At 42.3% G+C, this 19,496-nt stretch overlaps 1 protein-coding gene across 3 annotated transcripts; it reads right to left on the bottom strand.

Moving 5' to 3' along the window:
• Window positions 1–2,618: 2,618 nt before the first annotated feature.
• On the bottom strand, window positions 2,619–19,493 carry ttll4 (tubulin tyrosine ligase-like family, member 4). Of its 3 annotated transcripts, none has more exons than XM_076746856.1 (21): window positions 19,375–19,493; window positions 17,399–18,758; window positions 16,619–17,117; window positions 15,630–15,798; window positions 15,458–15,534; window positions 15,273–15,324; window positions 13,418–13,536; window positions 12,758–12,868; window positions 12,265–12,341; window positions 11,982–12,176; window positions 11,744–11,826; window positions 11,182–11,310; window positions 10,856–10,978; window positions 10,332–10,430; window positions 9,532–9,666; window positions 9,316–9,450; window positions 7,807–7,903; window positions 7,407–7,617; window positions 7,000–7,067; window positions 6,790–6,860; window positions 2,619–6,402 (listed from the first exon to the last, which is right to left on the bottom strand). In XM_076746856.1, the coding sequence occupies exons 2-21, from the start codon at window positions 18,026–18,028 to the stop codon at window positions 6,216–6,218; spliced, it is 3,267 nt and encodes a 1,088-aa protein (XP_076602971.1). In that variant the 5' UTR covers window positions 18,029–18,758; window positions 19,375–19,493; the 3' UTR covers window positions 2,619–6,215. The 3 variants fall into 3 exon arrangements, with proteins under 3 accessions (XP_076602971.1, XP_076602972.1, XP_076602970.1); XM_076746857.1 differs by having other exon boundaries at window positions 17,399–18,752; window positions 19,371–19,480; XM_076746855.1 differs by having other exon boundaries at window positions 19,371–19,470.
• Between the last annotated feature and the right edge of the window lie 3 nt (window positions 19,494–19,496).

The following is a 19,496-nucleotide window of genomic DNA, read 5'->3' as shown; positions in this document are numbered from 1 at the left end:
GCAGGCTCTGCTACCATGTCAGATAAAGAAGTGATGGAAGAGTCCAGACATGATGAAGAGGAGCAGAGTAGCAGAGGAAGGAAGGACGGAGGTATTGGACGCAAAAGACAAGGGAGACAAGGGAATCTGTGCACCACGTGCCAGCTTCAGCCAGCTGGGTCTGAATGTCTGGGAAAGACTGAGATCTAAATCTGGACTGAGGGGTGAGAGGCCCGTGGTATTCACAGAGGGAGAGAGAGAGGAGGGAGAGAGAGTGAGAGAGAGAGAGAGAGAGAGAGGGGAGGGAGAGAGAGAGAGCGAGAGAGAGAGAGCGAGAGAGAGGGAGGGTGGAAGGGAAAAAATGTGTACAGGGAGAGTTGGGGGCCGAGGGACGGACATATATCTTACATGTTTTTGTGGTGACAGACTTACAAGTACTTCTTCATCATCCATTAGAGAGAACTTCGGGTGGCAACGTCATTAACACCTGACGAGAAAAACAAAGGGGAGAAAGCACACACCTCGGTCCTGTCAGAGAAGACACAGCACACTTCAGATGGTGCAAATGACCAAGCCAGATCACCAATGAAGTTCAAAGGGATGAATTCAACCCTCACTAACAGGACTGAAGGAAATGAATGTCAATACTGATTTTCGAAACCATTTGTACATGGCTAAATACAGTTGTACAAATAATTATACCGGATTAAAGATAAAGTCAGTAAATCAGGCAAAAACACCAAAAGAACCTTTTAAAAAAAGTCCTCAATAACTGAGAAGAATGACAAACTTAACACAGAAGCTGAGAACGTCGCAAACATGTTCATTCTGGCTGAAAATCAAATCTGAAGAACCAATGAAGACGCAAAGAGTTTCTCCAGTGTAACGCAAACAAAGTGTTCAGTCTCAATTATTAACAATCTAGAACCACTGCTGCCTGTCACTTTGTCTCAACAGCTTCAAAGTGCAGGTGCACACAACTACACATGTGTTTCTGTCTGTGTGTGTGTGGGATTCTTACATGGGGACTAGTTGACGTAGTGTATGTGATTACGGGGGAGTCACCAAAAATTTACAGCATGTGCTGCACAGCAAACAGCTCAGTCTTCTCTTTTTGTCCACTTGGGGGCAGAGAAACGAGCCGGAAACAAGACAATGACAAATCATCTCAAAGAGCTGTTGGCAGACAGTTGTCGAATTCTACGTCCAGCAGACACGCAGCAACAGAAGCATTTGAGGTTGTGATTTTGGACAAATGTAAGCACAATATTTACTCTCCTTTAAGCTCTGCTCAGGGTTTAACTAAAATTTGACCCTAACCCTGGCTCCACTGTGTGCCTGTCGTTTGGTGCTGGGCAGGTAGTGCACGGTGACAGAGGTTGATGAGAGCAGTGACAGTGAACATGCTCTGCAGAGCTGAGGGGACCTGCAGAGTCAGGTGACGATCCCCTGTGGGTTTCTCACAATGAGTGACAACTTTCACATTACACTTCATTTGATCCTTTGTTAACTAAAGGAAAAGGAAAAAATAGACCAGAGCAGCTTTAAGGCTTTGCCAGTTCTACTGTTCAAGCTTCACTGGGCCATTAAATGTCAAACTATTTACAGGAGAACTGAATGAATCGAGGAGACTATCACCTCCTTTTCTGTCCTGAAACCTGATGCAGCCTTAAAATTCACTGAAATACTGATGAAGCATGTAATCAAATTTAAAAAATATTGTTAAAAATAACGGTGTAAAAATCAGACATAAATTTAGTTTTCTGCTGTTAATAGCTGTTGGTCATTTAACCCTTACAGAACATCCTGTGTCAAGTCAAAAGAAATTTAAAAAAAAAAAAAAAAAAGTGCAAGTAATTAAATAATGCTGAGCACAGCAAATCCCTGCAGTTGCCTTTTTGGTGGTGAAAGCTGTAAACTCTGCATTACTTCACCACTTCGCTCAGTCCAGGTGATGTTTGTTCAGTGCAACTCAGGCAGAGCTTAAAGCTCTCTGAATCCAGTTTAAGATAGATTTCTGATATTCTACAGTGTCGTTCTAATAATAAACGCCTGCTGCTGCTGCTGGTTAGAGAGAGGAGCTCAGATATTAATAGTTTACAACTGCTTAAAGAGTCCTGACACACATTCAGAGTACCACAGGCTGCTTCCTCTCACTGCGCCTGGCAACTCTCTCCACAGCAGTGTCAGTGTGGGTATTTCAAAACACATGCTGGTGCATGTAAACAATGAAATCGTTGGACAACATCTCCATAAGGTCTGAAATTTTAGCTCACACATAATTTAATAAACTGTTTTACTCATGTCAGTGTAAGGCATTACGTACATTTGCTTTGAATGAAACAATAATCAACTCATGGAGAAAATAGTAAGAGTACTCTTGTAATATCAGTCTTGTATTGTGTCTGGCATCTCTGTAGCAGACAATCAAAGCTCATAGATTTAAAGTAGGCCTACAGAAAGAAAAATAAAATAAAATAAATATATATGTGTGTGTGTGTGTGTGTGTATATACATATATACATATATATATATACACATATATTAGTAAATAAGGAAGACCTAGTTTTCAAAAAACACTGTGAAACTGGATAAATTGGTTAATCGATGAAGACCCAATCATGACACTTGTACCACAAATAACTTTTATTTTGAAATGTCATCCTGAGCACTCTTACAGCCCTTTAACGTGATCATTTTACATTTGTGAGTTAGTAAAACATCATTTCCACTTAGAATATTTCTGTTAAGTTAAAAACAACTTCAAACATGGCGTCATTATTTAAGTTGTAATATATCTCAACTCTAAAACGCAGCCAGTAACCATGACAGTGGCGTGGCTGTAGTGTAAAGTGGACTCTGTTAAATGCGTCAGAGCAGACTGTAACTTCTGTCGAATGAAAACACTGACACTCCAGAATTACTTTACTTACTGAACATTAACACGGTCACTTAGAGCCTAAATGTTCTCATGCCTCGAGGGTCCCTGAAACCCCTCAGAGTCATTATTTAAGAGCAGCTTAATGGACGATAAGCTGTGTTGAATGGTGGTTTCGTGTGGTTTAGCTCGTTTAGCCTATAAAACCACCTGTAATGTGCATGCATGTGTGTGCTTTATGGTGGATGTGAGAGGCCAATACTGCGTGAGGCCCATTTCTGATGAGGACGAGTCAGCTGAACTGAAGATGCTGCTGTAGGTGTTTCACAACAGGCAGAGATGAGAAACAACTGACAGGAGGAAAAACGTGTACATGCAGACTCGTCTTCCCCTCGTCTCTCACTGGTTGCCGTTTCATTATTTTCAACATGTTTCACCTTTTCAAACTTTTAACGAGACGGATAGCTGGTTCTTTTCCTGTTCTGTTGTTTGGTGATCAGCTAATTGTTTAAGTCATTTTTTGAAGCAGAAATGTTAAACGTTCACTGGAACCAGCTTCTCATAGTTGAGGTTTTTCTCTGGTTTTATATCATTGTGTATCTCTGATAAGGGGACAAAGGAGGAATTCTGAAAGCATCGCATTGGGCTCTGGGAGATAGTGATGGCTACTATTTCTTCTATTAAGTAAAATTAGATAAACTGTTAATCAATTATCACACAAACTAACGAGAAAGTTATTCAAAAACCAAATGATCACAGGTTGCACCCTACTTGACAAACAGGGAAGCCACTCGAGTCACTTTGTGCTTCTGCACCACATTCTAAATGCAACGATCTGTCAAAATCATCATTTTACTCCATTTATATTCTTGTATCTCCTTCGACTACAAGTCTAGTAAATGTTAATAACAGCGTAGTACACGTCTGCTACATACTGACACTGCACAGCAGTTTGGCATCTGTTAGTAAATTGCATAATTAAACTCATTTGTAAACAAGTTAGCGTCCTCACTTTTTACTGACACTTCTCCCAGCAGGAATGAAAGAAAATGACTTCTTAAGTAATGTGAAGCAGAACAGAAAACAGGAAGTCATGATGACAGCGACTGCTTTCTCCTCTTACAGCTGGTCAGTCTGTTGCAGCAGCTGTCGGCTTTAAGAGAAAGTGGACCTGAACATTTTCACCTTCAAGTAGTTTGACGTTCCCTCTCTGACTGTCTCCTCACAGTAGATGTATATGTCTGAAATAAGATTTTTTTTTGTTCTCCTGAGGATAGATAAGAAATGTTAAAGTGGCTCCTCTCAAACAGCAAACACTGAACACCAGACCAGCACTTAGTTTAGAAGTGCTCAGCTCACAGTGTTAATGAACGAGGTCTGCAGGGTTGACTTGCATTCTGCAGCTTTCAGGAAATTCTGCATACGACCATCTGTCTATTGTCACGGAGAAAAATGAGAAAAAGCCTATTTATGTTGTTGGTAACAGAAACTTCTGTTGCTTTCTACTAACCTTTCTGTCAACCTGGATGATCAAAGTTTCACCTTCAAGTATCTTTCGCAAACTGTAAGTTTCACCATCAGCCAGTGAAAATAAAAGCTTCTGACACATTTAAGATGTGCGTGTAATAAGCTGCAGAGATCTCCACACACCACACCAGGTCTGACGAGCTCAGGTGACTCTTTTTCTGCAGTGCTCCTCATCAACTCGCCGTTCCTCTTTGTCTACTCAGAGTCTCTTTTTCTACGCCTTTCTATTTCCACACAAACACACAAGTTGGAGTCCATGAGGTTAGGAATGTAACACATGTGCAATCAGTAGCTCAAACTCTTAACTCCAAACCAACAACAGTCTTAGATTCAAGACGCTGGTGAAGTGAAGTGAAAGTCGCTGTTTATCACCACAGCTCTGGGCCTCAGGTCGTGCTGGCTTTGCACTTTTATTCTTGCTAATGTGCGTTGATAAAACACACAAACCAACAGCCTGCGCTAACGCTGCTTTGTAGTGAAGGTTGTGAGGAAGCCCAGCATGGTTTTTGTTCACAGTTTAAGTTTAGTACTAAAGAACAGTGAGGACCAGTGCGTGGAGACAGATGTGATCCGAGGGCCTCGTTCTCAGCACGCATTCACTGCAAATGGCACAGCATTAAAAAAAAAAACAAGGTTCTCCGTTTGCCAGGCGCTGAGACGACAGGTGTCAGTGAGAAGACAAGCAACACTCAGTTTGAGTAATACTTCTTTTAAGGCTCATCCAAAGTCTGACACTGCCCAGTGGATGATAATACTTCTGAAACAACTCTGAAGAGTTTGTTTCATTCTGTCAGGACAATCGCGGGTAAACAGCATAGTAACACAGTTCTTGTTATTAACTGTCTACCAGGTGTGTAGCAAACTCGTACTTGATTGGCCGACGTACTGGCTTGCTGGATGACACTGCACTAAAGCAAAGCTGACATAGATTCATTTCTTTTGATGAACTGTAAATTGCTAGACTGTGTCAGCGCAGTGGTCTTACTGACATGAATGTCGTGTCTGCTTCAAAGCTTTTTCATGCAGTACTAATACATGTCTGTGCACAGCCTTAACGAGCACGTTCACATGCTAATAATGGTCATGAGACAGTGCTGGAAATAATATTACACCTGACATGTCGACTTCTCTTGTTGTCATCATTGCCTGGTTAAGCTGATTTGTAAAGTCTGCACTGCACTGCTATATTATAATGTGAATTTGACAAATTAAGCAGACATAAAGCTCAGTCTGGTGGATAATGTATTATCAGCATGTTTCAAGTCTCTGGAGGATAGTTTTCATATCGCAAAGAAATGAACGGAAATCAATTAATGCTAAACTAAGAATACATTTGAACTAAAGTTGGTGTATATTAAAACATAGAAAGCACTGGCATTGGTCATTGAAGTGTTATATTTTCACTGATGGTGCAGTAATGGATGTTTATCTCAAGACCAGAAAGGTCAGCCTCCATGAACTGACTGCCGGTTTTTAGCACTGGAATAGCTAACATTCAAAAAAAATCCTCCATTTCTTGCTAAATTACCAGTATATATATATCCTATATCATATATATATATATATATATATATATATATCTCCTCAGTATATAGCATTTACTGTAATACTTCCTTAGCTGACTACAACTCTGTTAAGCAAAATCCTCCCCCCTCTACAGTGTTTGTTAAGACTGGGCTTCAAGCTTACAGTTCTAAGTACAGTACTCATCCATTTAGACATGAACGATCACAAGAAGGGTTTTAGAGGAGAGGTTGGGGCTACGTCCTAGACCCTGAGCTTTGCGTCTCTTCTGGGTACTGGGTGCACTCTGACACTAGCAAACTCAGTCTCAGAGTGAGGCAAACTGTTGTGGAAGCAGGCTCTGGGAGAGGCTGGGCTGAGGGCTTGCACAGGCACTGCTGGTGACACTAGATCCAGGACTTGGTGAAACAGGCAGGCTGGAGACCGAAGCAACCTCCCTGTCTGAACCGTCGTCATTGTCGGGGTGGGAGCGGTGCTGATGGCTGACCACCACCCTGGAGAATAAGACAGGAGAGGGTGGCAGGGGGGTGGTTTACTGTGCAGTGTGTAATAATCCTAACCCACAATGAAGAACTTCAGACTTTATCATCTAAACTCAGCAGGTATTTGTACAATAGACACTACGATGAAGGTCTTTATGTATATGATAGGATAATCAAACATGCACCCAAGTAATCCTTTAATCATGTTCTGTGCATTTTGTTATGTGTTAAATTACTGAGTTGAACACAGTCGTTTGTTTTATTCACCTAATTTTACTCATACAAGGATAATCCCATACAAACATAAAGCACGTAGCTGTCCTGCATTGGATCAACCCTTGTACGGACCAATATCTGTTATTTCTTGACCCTTGACTTTTATGTCGTGTGTGTGTGTACCTGGATCTGGATGGGCTGATGAGGTCTTGTCTGTGGGGTTCAAACTTTGAGATGTAGCTACACTTGGACCACTGCAGAGAGAAAAAGACACAAACAGAGAGAAAAACAGAACAGTTCAACATCTCAAATCAAACCACTTATTTTTCTCAAAAACCATCACACTCATCATTCATTCATACAACTTAACGCAGTCTTTCCACAGTTCCTCACCGTGTGAGCGGGGTCATTCGTTCCCAGATGGACTCCTTTCTGACAGAGAGTTGTCAGCAGACTGATACCTGCACATGAGACAGACATTTCACATCAGAAGTGTCAGTGTTTCATCGACCTTCTGTGCAATTTGTTCCTTAAAATAAAAAGAGGTGAGGAGCGCCTGTGTTTCTCCGTCAGTTATGACATGGAAATAACCTCATTCTCTGTTCAGATGGAGAAGCTGAAGGTTTCTGAGCATAGCTGTCAACACTTAAGGGTTTAAAACGTGCAGCACACCCTCAAAGTAATTTTAGATTAGCAGATGAGGGTCTGAAAAAGCACTACAAATCTGAAATAAAATCAAAACCACTGAGAGCAAGATCATCATTATTGTGCCAATGCAGTGCACTGAAGAGCACATATACCTTTTGTCCTGTTGTTCCAGTGCTTCTGCTCCCACTGGTCCAGCAGGACATTGGGGTATCTGGGACATTCGAAGAAGCGTAGGTAGCGAGACGATGACGGTGATGGGAAAACTCGCTCAAACTGTCCCAGACGATTCAGCTCATCTTCGCTCTCCACTAGCACACGAACGTCTTCCGGTGTCAAGACATCCAGCACTGTAGAGAGGAAGTCCTGACAGAGACAGGGGGGAAGAGACAAAGCTGCATGTTGTACTCTGGTTTTATTTCAAATAGTTAAACAGGTACTTGGCACAGCCCGCATCCACACCATCCCTGGTAACACATAAACACAGACCCAGAATAACAGCATCTGTGAGGGCTGTTTCTGAAAATGCATTGTTTGTGTGTTTGTGTCATTTACCTGGTCAGCGTAGCGCTGGGTGAGGTAAAAGGCTCGTTTCACCTTCTCATCAGCAGACAGATCTGGCTTCGTCCTCTCCCTGTTCCCACCACACAGACTACATACAGACACACACACACATGTTGATTCAACTATAAGGCCTTTTCTGAGGCTGTAGTTTGAGTTAGATGGGACCCTGCAAGGCAGGGGTGGGAAACCTCCAGTCTGTTCGACCCAGCCCGCGAGGCAATTTATAAATACAAAAGAGCAATTACTTTTATTCAGTGATGAAGAAAATAACATAAAATAGTAGGCTAACATGTTTTTGAATGCAACTGATATCATGTCAATGCATCATGGTGCCTGTCAGCAAAACATAAATATGGTGTGTTGCACTTTCCAAGAGACATCACAAATTCTAATTTTTCTGTTGAAGTAAAAGTCAAGCCAATGTGTCTCAGTCAGGACACACTGTTAGCGATGAAAAAGGCCAATCTCTGGAGACATTACAGCTTGAAACATGTTAAATTGGATGCCCAACAAGCAGCTTTCACAAGACCACATGATGACAGAGACAGTGTTATGCAGGCGAGTTTTGTGGTGAGAAGGTCAAAACTTGAGAAGAAGAATTTGTGAAGGAGAGCCTTGTTGCTGCCATGGAGCAGCAGACAAAGTAAAATTGCTCCAAAGTGTGAGTTTGTTGGAATAATTCATAGAGATGAAGAAAAACCTGACGTGGAAACTCAGTGACAGAAAGACTGTGTGATTTGGCCTTCATGGTGGACATTACCAAGAACCTCTCTGAGCTGAACCTCAAGCTCCAGCAGCTTCTCAGCTCTCTGCTTTCAAATGTGAACTCATCTGAAGTGAAATTAAAGCTGCAGCAGCTGGAAAGACGAAACACTTTGCATTTCCTGCTCTGAGAGAACAAAAGCTGCTATGACATGTGAATCTGCTGCTGAGTGTGAAAACTCCTTCAGGCATCTGGTGAGAGGTTTCAGTACGTGAAAAGTCAAGAAAAGAAATTTAACAGAGCTGCTGTTTAATGTGGAACCAGCTGATGTGTCTGACAAGCTACAACATGAAATCATTGAGCTGCAAAGCTCAAAAAATTGACTCTTGGCAAAGATTCAGTTCAAGACTGACTGACCCAAACCTGGAAAACCAGCTGAGTAGCATCATCATCATCGTCATCATGACTACCATCTCAAACCAGAGGGCTCAGCAAACAGAAGCAGTTCCAGCCATCATAGTGAGACATATGTGCTCAATAATTTAGTATGACCAGGAGCACTGCTAAGATTGGGGCAGGGGGGCCAAGGCCACCCTGATACAATTGTTGGCCCCCTCCTCCTCATCGCATACGCTTCTTAAGTGCTGCTCAATCACCAGTGGACCCCCCCAACGCATGTGTGACATTGTGACATGAAAAACTCTCTGTGCCGCCACTGATCCTTCAAGGATGTTGTAAAAATTTTCCAGAAAGAAGGTTCCCCACCCCTCCAGCAAGGTGTACTACCTCCTCCTTACCTGCTGGTGGAGCTGGAGGTGCTGCTGCACGGAGCAACCACATCTTTTTGTGGAATACGGAAGCCAGCCAGGTTCAAGAGGTCTCTGATCATCTGACCTTTAATGGAAACATCCAGCGGTGTGTTGGAATGGAGGCTGGACCAGAAGCACAAAAGTTACAAGATGCCTTTGGAAACCTTCCATTTTTTATGTGGTGTGTATGTGTGTGTGTGTTACCTTGGTGATATGTTGACCTCCAGGATCCACGGTTTGAGGTTCTCATCCAGCATGATGTCAAAGCCGAACAGCTCGTGGCAGCTGTGAGGTGTGCGAACGTTCATCTTCAGCAGACTGTTGACATACGGCTCTGAACTGATACCCAACACATAGGAGGAAGATTAGAGTTCATTTGAGATTCATTATTATCATTGCGTCTTTCACCACGACAGCTCCTGCGTGTCATGTACACTCCTCCCTCACCACTACCTTCTACTCAACACCCAGAATAAAAAATTCCTCTGACATTTGTTCATGAGGGTTGTGTCAAAAACACACACACTCAACGAATCCTGACATTTATTAAAGGCTCAACATACGAAATTATTCAATTTTCCCCAGTGGAGACCACACTGACTGCAGACTTTTATCTGAACAGACTGTGAATCCACAGAGCTTCACACAGAGTTGCTCTGCTGTAAACACAAACTTCCTGTTAAGGCTGTGGAAAGCAGTTTGGGGAAATATGAAGCATTCACTCCATCTCATTTTTCTTGTGTAGCATAACGGAACTACAACTTCCAACCCTGTGTGCTGGAATAACAAATGAACCTTCACTAAACTAGTTTTGAAGACTGTCTTTCACATTATATTAAAACAGTAGAACAAAGTGACATTAGGTTGTCATGTAAAAGCTACAAAAAAAAAAAAAAACCACACTAAAACTTTCCTAATAAGTGATAAAACAGAACAGAAATTGTGGAAAACATTAATTGCCCTGCTGTTCTGCTGCCAATGAATGACTAAATGGGCAAACTTACGCAATGACGGTTTTGATCACAATGTCTTTAATCTTCTCCCAGATCAGAGTGGTGTTGACTCCCCGAGAGCCAAGATACTGCCACAATGCCTTCAAAGCCCTGAAAACACACACACACACACACACACACACACACACACAGGTTCTGTTGGAGCTGGGGAACACATGCATATAATTGTAGCAAAGATGTGTTGCAGATTGAGGCTTCACTTTTATGTGGGAGAAGAACCTGATTTGGAGGAACAATTATTGTTTATTTATTATTTGGAAAGAGACAAATAAACACAAGCCAATAATTATTCATTAATCCCTTCCTTCGTCTCTCACTCCCAGTCTCATCCTGTGCCAGTGAAGGCTGCATTCAGTCAGGCTGTGCCCTTAATCCTCCCTCCCCACCTGTCACGCACACATTACTTCTAGACTTCCTCTTCCTCCTTCATTCCCTGCTTTGGCCTCTTCTGATACACACCGTCCCTCCCTTCCTTGATCCAAACATAAAGCTTCTTTCTTTCCTCATTCTGTTACCATTTGTGTCCCTGGCAGGCCTTATCATCGCTGTTCGTCTGGTATTCAGAATTTTTCTTGTTGACACTGTAGTTGGTCAGGTGCATGAACTTGTTACTCAGAGTCTTCATGGAAGATGAATACCTACAGAGAAGAAACACACATGTAGAATTTAATCAAATATGACCACAATAATCAGCTCTGACGGCTGGATTTTACAAGATCATCTGACTTTGTCCTGCTTAACTGACAGACTTCAGACCCTGGTGATCATTTATGTTCCATTTTATATTAAATAATCTACAGTAATTGGCGCCGTCACTGTGAAGGATGAGATGAAAACTGACTTGCAGCTGGCGAATCGAACCAGTCCATCAGAGAAGATGTAGATTCTGAGCGGGTCGTAGGCTGTCACATAGACGTAGATCCGCAGGTCGAACTTGTTCCCACTGATGAGGTAGGGCTTGTGAAGGTACCTGCAAAACACAATGTCAGTGTTTGATCTTTAATATGACGTCATGATTCTGATTCAAAATTGATAGAAATTAGCTTTCAATTCCCATCAATGACATTAAAAACAGAATTAGCGAGTTATGTATACCATTATGATAACACTACACTACCGTGCACTATACAATATTACAATACAGGATATTACGTTAATAAAATATCTAAACGTGACCATCTAGCCTTAGTGTGGTTCCAATAAAACAACAAACATGGTGGTTTATCACACTTGGTATTTAATTCAAAAACTGAACCATGACCTTAAGATCAAAAGTCGAACTGAATTGTGGATTTAGAAAATCCTGACACCTCTATGAAGGGATAATGTAGTGTCAAATACTGGGAAAAGATCTCTGGGCTATTAACTTTGAAACCATTAGCAGTCTACTCTGGGCTGCTTACTTCTGGACCAGTAGTGGTCTCTTGCGGGGCATCTGGCTCCATTTGTGGATGACCTGGATTCCTATTCCTCTGGCTGATGCAGGCTGATTGAGAGGAGAGGAGGAAGAGACAATGTAACAAACAAAGTAGACTGATGAAAACAAAACTTATGCTGCTTTAAACTTCAGCATATTTTATATTTATATGTATATATTTGAGTAGTAAACTGACAAAATAATTATCTACTTTTGTAACATACAGGTTTGATGATCCATTTTTGCCTGGAGCCACTGTCCTCCCAGGCCTTGCGGAGCAGCTTGATGTCCTGAGGAAGGATGAAGGTCCGGGGGAAAAAGCTGAACTCCTGTTTGCCAAAGCGAACCTGCATCTTAGACAGATTCCTCCACAGCCGGTCCTTTCTGCCAATCTGAAATGTTCCCGGGAAGTGGTTCAACTACAATAAAAGAAGCAAAAACGGCCAAGTTAAGTTCTGCACAATAGGTCAGTTGATAATTTCACCTTCTTTTACTACAGTTCCTCACTTTCTGGTGCTCTCCGAGGGCCTTGAAGCCAGGAGACTTCATGTGGTGTCCCCAGCAGCCCAGCCAGTCATGGCTTTCTACACGAACAACAGAGCAGACAGATTTTGATTATTCAGGACATCTTTTACAGCTCATTCACATTTCAGCCTGTGCATGTTCTGCTTATACTGAAACGATGTGTGTCTACAGTGACATTACTTATCAAAATAATTTTTGTTGCCCACATTTTTATATATATAGAGACATTCACTTTGTGAGCCCCAGTGTTGTATGTAATTGATTTAACATGAATCACACAAAATTGTAAATAGAAAGGTAAGCAGGGACAGTCAGATGTTCAAATGCCGATACCTCTAAACACTGTGAGTACTGTCGCTGCTGAACCTCAATGATTTAACCCAGCTTGATGTTTAGCATCTGCTTCTGAATTATGTGTTGCAGATAAAAATGTATCTTCGCAGCCTCTCTCACCAACAAACACGTGATGACTTACTCTTGGTGACCTTGAAGTGTGACCTGGCGATGGTGTGCTTCACAACATTTGGCGTGACGGTGCTCATCTTCCATTTTAACAGTCGTCTTTGTTCTGCAGGCAGCAGTTCCACTGCAAACCACGCAACACAAAAGCCATACGTACATCATACATAACTGTATTTTTTGGTAATACCTATTATGCATACACAGACTGCAGGCATAATGCAAAAACTGAGGTAGTGCACAGCACCTACTGTAAATAATTAGCATGTTGGTATACAATGTAAACCGTTAAATAATAAAAATAATTAGTTCAATAAAAGGCCAATCACATTTAAACTGGTCTAAATAAAGTAAGACAAACACTCTTAATTTTTTGCCATGTGCATTTAGCAAACAACAACTTAATCACGATCACTGAAAACTCAGGAGCACCTCTGTACAGTCAGAAGAACAGAGGTTGTGTGGTTCTAGCTGAATAACAGCTTCAGTAACAGACATTCTGTTAATCAGTTTTGGGGTCAGGCTCAGTTTTGTGTCAGCTTGGGGTTGTTGACTTCTAACGACACATCCTTTAAATGATCGCAATAGGCTGAAAACTGGCAGGTTAACCCTCTACGCCTCAGTTAACTACTGTTGTAGCCACTGTCAGTTTTACAACAGACGTGTGTGTCCTGACCTTTCTCATTGGCCGTGCTGAAGTAGAGGGTTGGAGGGATGAGAGGGAACAAACTGGGGACCAAAGCTGGTCTTTCCTCTCGATCATCCTCTGCCCCCAATGACATCGGCTCCTCAATACTGAGAGATAGAGAAGAAAACACAATAATAATTAGTGTACATTCAAACACATGAAAGCTTTCTCATATATATATGTATATATATATATGTATATATATATATATACACGTATATATATACACGTGTATATATACACGTATATATATACATATATATATATATATGAATGAAAGCTTTTTTAGCCATCCCAGCTCACGATGATTGAGAACCGCAATGATTGTTGAACATTTGTTTCTGCTGAAGATTGTCTGGTGCCTGCCCTGTCAGCACCACAACTCTGCTTAGCTTATTACTATTAAAGGAGCAAATTGTTCTCTCACAACAAAATGAAAGAGTAATGCAGCTAGAGTTACGTTCATTCTAACTAACGGAAGCTGGCATCCAGTCACCACTCTGGTTAACACAAGTCGACTGTGGACGGGATGGATGATCATTTGCGCTATGTGCTCGTAACATGACGCTCGTGAGGATTTGGGGTTAGAGACATCACACAGAGAGTTCAAGTGCATTTTGACACTGACAGCTGAGACAAATGAAGGACACTTTATGGAAGAACATTCTGATCTACCTAGAAATAAATGTCCCCGAATTCAAATTTCTAATACTCCCAGGAGAAGATCAAGTTCTGTATTTCATGCCAGGAATCATGCTGCAAAGCCCAGAAAACAGAAATAACTTAAAAAAAAAAAAAACTCGTGCTGTAGCAAGATGAGAGGCAGTTGTATCAGTGACATGTCCGTCTACACAGCCATAAAAGGTTCTTTCAAACAGGCAGTTGCAAATCCAACATTAGCAGATTTCTGAGCTAATTTTCCAACATAACACCACTGATCACGTAAGAGGAATAAAAATTAGAATTTATACATGAAAAAAATAAAAAACCCACTCACATGACAGTCATATAGAAAGGAAGGAGCGATGATACACAGATGGATGAAGGTACAGGGGCTGGTACTATCCTCTTCCAAATGTTTTCTCTTAAATAAAACTCCTCCACAGACAGGTATACGATGGCATTACAGCTACACTAGGATAACTTAACACTATACCATACATACAGGAGCTATAGCTTTCAGGAAAGGGTGGGGGTGTATGTAAATGAACACATAAACAAATCAGCTGTTTGTGGGAAAAAAAGGTGACAATAGCGGTCCCTATCCAGGCTGTTTTAGCAAAGAATCAGCTCCGAGTCTTTGGTAGGGAGTTCTACTGTTGAGGCCATCACAGTGGGGAACAATATGATACACAATGCAGCAGACCATTCCACCACGCTCTGCTGCTTTCAGCCCCTTTTCACAATGCATCGAGAGAGAATGAGAGAGAGAGACAAAAAGTCCACAGGATCTGATGGATATATGGTTTATGCCATTTTAGGAGACCAATTAGAAACCAGCCTTGGATGTTGGGCGGTCCAAGGAGAGGACACCGGCATTTTGAACTGGACTGTAAGTTGTTCAGGTTGAGAAAAACAAGTCTGCACTTGTCTTTTCAGGCTCATAAATGAGCTTAAAAGGAAATATCGGTCTGTTTAATGGACAGAAATTGTTTTAAAGTATTACACATCGTCAACATTTTTTAGTATTGATTCATTTTGTTCTATCTGAACACCAAATATTTGTATAGCAGTAGTGGCACTACAGTGGGCTTCAAAAGACACTTGTTGATATAGTCCAGAAATTCATATAGAAAGTAGGAGATTTGTATGATTGTGTGTGTGTTTGTGGTTACAGTCTTACCCAGAAAGGAGAGCGATAGATGCTGTGGATGAGGATGAACAGTCTGAATCATCTGAAAACAATAGAGCACAGCTAAAGTCAACGGTTTGCAACACCAATGGAGCAAACTGCCAGCTGACTTAAGGCAGCTCGTGTGTCATGACATTTTAAGTCTGAGTGTCTGTGAGCGTATTTTAACATCATACCGTCGTCACTACAGGCATTTTCCAGCTCATCAGGCAGCTCCTCCTCCACTCCATCCACCTGCATAACACATTCCTGGCTGGAAACAATGAAAACACAGCCAAATATTCAGAGTGAGGTTTCTAAGGGTGAAAACCAAACAGAACTGCAGAGAAGCAATTAGCAGGTGCTCACACAGACAGCTGAGTCTCTCCAGCCAGACACTCCTCTGTTGGTGAGGGCGAGGAAGAGAATGAAGATGAAGATGACATGGGGGAAGGTTCTTCCTGCCTGGTTAGGTGGATTGTGGAGATCCGAGTGGTCACAGAGCCCACCGAGGCTCCTGCAGCACAGGTGGCCATGTCTACGTGGGAAAGAACAGTCACACATCCAGTGTTTGCTACGGTCCATTGCTGGTTAATTTAACACTCAAAAAAATAGTTAAGCTGCTTCATCACGACGGTGCAGGAGGGGTATGATCCGATTTAAATGACAGAAACCAAACAACCCACAAACAGTCAGAGTCAAATTCAAATTGAGCTAAATCCTAATAGGTGCATGGAAGTATGTGACATCATCATTTTCCCAACTGAACCCCGCCCACTTCAAACCACTGAGAAGTGCACAGAGGAAAAAAAATTAAAAAGTGAAATCACTGACTCATATCACAATTGCAATAGCTGTCAAAATAATATGTAAATATTTTTGCAGATCGTCCAGTCCTTGAAATAACCAAAGCTGTTTTAACTTTGATAGAAAATAGTTTCTTCAGGTAGGTTCCTATTACTCACAGCCACACCTTGTTTAAAGCTAAAAACTGTAGCTCTGCTGAAGCATCTGTGCTGCAGAGATAGAAACTAATTGCATAAATTACAGGGTTTTTTCTAGATCTTTCCTTCTTTAACCAAGCCAAAAAACATCTAAATCATGCAAAACATTAAGCCTGAGCTAATGTTAAAATATTTACAATCAACATACTGTAAGAGCATATTCACAAAACTACAGTGAGACATGCAGGCGTCCTAAAATAACATACTGTCACGAATCAATGTCATTCTGTCTCTACAGATGAACATTAACGCCAAAAGTTTCTTAAGGAAGTTATTATTACTTTGGTCTCTGATCATAAGCTCAGTATTGCTTCGTTTGACAAGCTACAGTATGTAACCAATCATCCTAATTACCTGTGATGGCATCCAGCGATGTGGACTGCTCCTCTTCACTGGCACTGACACTGGCACTGAGCACGCTTGGCACGGGGCCATTTGGAAGTGGACTCTCTGCTGGAAGACTGCTTTTTCTGCATGTGGACAAGGTGCTTCCCAGTGGACACTGACCTTCTGAAGCCTGTTTGTTTGGGTCTATCGATGCTGTTGTTTGGGGTTTCCTGTTTGTAGTAGCTACCACCACGGCTGGAGGACTACCTCGCACTAGTAACTGATTGTTTAAAGCATTAATTGTTGTGCAGTTATGTTGTGTCTGATTGCATTTTGTTAGTTTAGCTGAATGGCTCCTCTTTGTAGTTGTTTGTGTTGTTGTTGTTGTTTCTCTTGTGCTTCTTATATCTGCTTTTGTGCTGTGAAGGCGTGAGGCATCCTTTCCCAATGATGCCCCCTGATGTTGACAAAGAGTAAGGCATAGAGGAGGCACTGATGGCAAGGAGGAACAATCTGCAGCTTCAAGCTAAGAAGACAAAACAAAGAAAGATCAGATGTGGAGAAGGCAGCAAGGGCACATGTGTAATAATAATAATGTAACAGTGACATTTTTAGCTCTTTATAAAACCATTATTTTCCACTGTATTCGTTGGTAGTCATAGTCCTAAATGGACTGCAGGAGCTTCAAAAATCAACCTCAAGAGTTGAGAATCCAAATTTGTTCAGTGAAGATATTTTTTTGGTGGTAAAATGCTCCATTTACACTTTCCTGCTGTGCCCTCCACATTGGGAAACATCAATACTCACCATCAACCTGTTCATTTGCTGCCCAGAGGGCTGGCCGTTGATGAATAGGTCCTGATGACAAATTGGCTCCGATCCAAATGTCCCATCACCTGTGGCAGCCTGAAATCTGTCCATTGCTAAACCATTCCCAGGTTGAGAGCTTTTCAGTGACATACATTTCTGCATGGTGCCAGTCAGTTGGACTTTAAACCCAGTTTGGCATTCCTTCTTGGGGATGGAGGAAGGGGCAGCGGTCTCCGTGAGGATGCAGTCAGCCTGTGTCAGTCCTGTTGTCAGTACCTGGTTTGGCCTTTGAATTACATTGCGTTGTTGTGGCAGGTTTGGAGACCCATCTGGCACAGCGGTGTTTTGGCTCTGTTTGTTGGTTTTATTTTCGTCCTCAATCTCCCAGACTGAAACTACAGATGGGGCCACTGTCGTCTGCCTCAAGGGGGAAGCAGATGAGGCAACACTGGAGGAGAGAGGTTTGGCCTGATCCTTTCTCCTGGATAGATCTGGAGAAGTCGGACTAAAAGGCACTTTAGTGGCCACAACTGTCTTGGCATTGGAGGATGTAGTGTTGGAACTATTTGCATTGGAGGAAGTCCGAAGCTTCCCACCACCCCAGGGGGAGGACTGGTTGGTGGGCATGGCACTGCCCAACAAAGATGTGGTTATTTCTGAAGGGCTGATTATAGGGACAGAGGTCTTGGGTGGAGATTGTTAGGCAGGATGGGAATTAACAGTCGAGATGATACCGAAGCCTGAGGTGGAGGAGGGCTCTCTTGCCTAAAAGACCCCTGTTCCTCCTCGCAGCTCCCCTCTCAATGACTGGTCCTGTAGGAATGACTTTTGGGATGTCAGCTCCAGTTGAATGGAGCCGGAAATTTTCTGTTGGTCACTGTGGGTTGACTACAAGTTCTTGATAAATCCTGACCAACAGTAAACATAACTGCGGCCACAGAAGCAGTGACAGCAGTGCAATGCTTGAACACGAGTCGCTGGACACTGTTAGCACGAGTGATGCAGGGTTATAAGCCCTCACCTGAGGCTCAGACAGGCAGGCACATAAGGGTTTATTTCCTGAGGCAAAGTGGTTCCCACTATAACTAACAGTCACACTCAGAGTTTGATATAGGACCCAGGCCGAGTCACAGAGTCTTCAGGACCTTAGCTGAAGGAGACGGAGCCAGAAGCCGTTTCTCTTCCTTCTTCTCAACAACTCTGGGAATAAAATACGAGCCTCAGTTCTGCCAGAGACCACATACTTGGCTCACACTAAGGTCTCAGGTCTTGAAGGAGATAGTGGTGTCTGTTGAGTTCTCATATCTTCCTCAGCTGATTAACAGGAGGCAATAAGGCAGCAGCTTTCACACTGAAACTACACAAAAGAAGCAGAGTCAGTCTGAGTAAATCCGGAGTGATTTCATATTGCGTATAAAGCTTATCATTGAAATCGCAGCTATGTGAGCTAGCTGAGTGAGTGAGGTGACTTAGCACGCCTGTATTACTAAAGCAGATCATCATGCGTACATTATATTTACAGATGTTGCCAGTAGTTTGTCATTTTCCTTAAATTCTGCAGTTGTCGTACCGCGTCCTGAAACGCTGTTGTCAATGTGACGGCTGTCCTAGAAAACAGTCCGATTACACGTGTGTGCTTACAGAACACGAGCTTAGCTTTATGTTAGCTAACTAACAAGTCTGTTCTAATTATCGACAATAATAGCGTCAGCTCAAGCCACACTGACCAACGTATTCTCGAAAACTGTCCATTCATCCTTACAGTTTAATAGAAGAGACCTGACAGCTAACTAGTTACCTATTACCCTGCACTGGATTCCGTAACTTACCTGTTTTCGATGCACTGTCCACACAGCGTTAGCTTAGCAACAACCAACACAACACCAACTGCCATCGGGTGTTTGAATGACCCCACAGTGCCAACAATAAAACACAGCCTTGCTCTCAATTTAGAAACATAAATTCATACCTACTCGTCCCCTGTAATGTCCCGGCACATGCAGTTCCCTTGGTCTAGCGAGGGGCTACTCGAGTTTCTCACGTTGCAGTGGCTAGCTGAGAAGTCCGAGTGAAACATCATGGCCGAAGATCGTCT

This window comes from Chaetodon auriga, chromosome 13 (genome assembly GCF_051107435.1).
Source record: "Chaetodon auriga isolate fChaAug3 chromosome 13, fChaAug3.hap1, whole genome shotgun sequence".
Taxonomy (NCBI): Eukaryota; Metazoa; Chordata; class Actinopteri; order Chaetodontiformes; family Chaetodontidae; genus Chaetodon; species Chaetodon auriga.
This window is presented reverse-complemented; position numbering and strand designations above follow the sequence as displayed.

Coding starts and splice junctions, on each gene's coding strand:
- ttll4 (XM_076746856.1), bottom strand. CDS start 18,028: ATGCCCACCAACCAGTCCTCCCCCTGGGGTGGTGGGAAGCTTCGGACT. Junction 15,799..16,618: donor ATCGCTGGATGCCATCACAG/GTAATTAGGATG, acceptor TTTCCCACGTAG/ACATGGCCACCTGTGCTGCA. Junction 12,342..12,757: donor ACACTTCAAGGTCACCAAGA/GTAAGTCATCAC, acceptor TTGTTCGTGTAG/AAAGCCATGACTGGCTGGGC.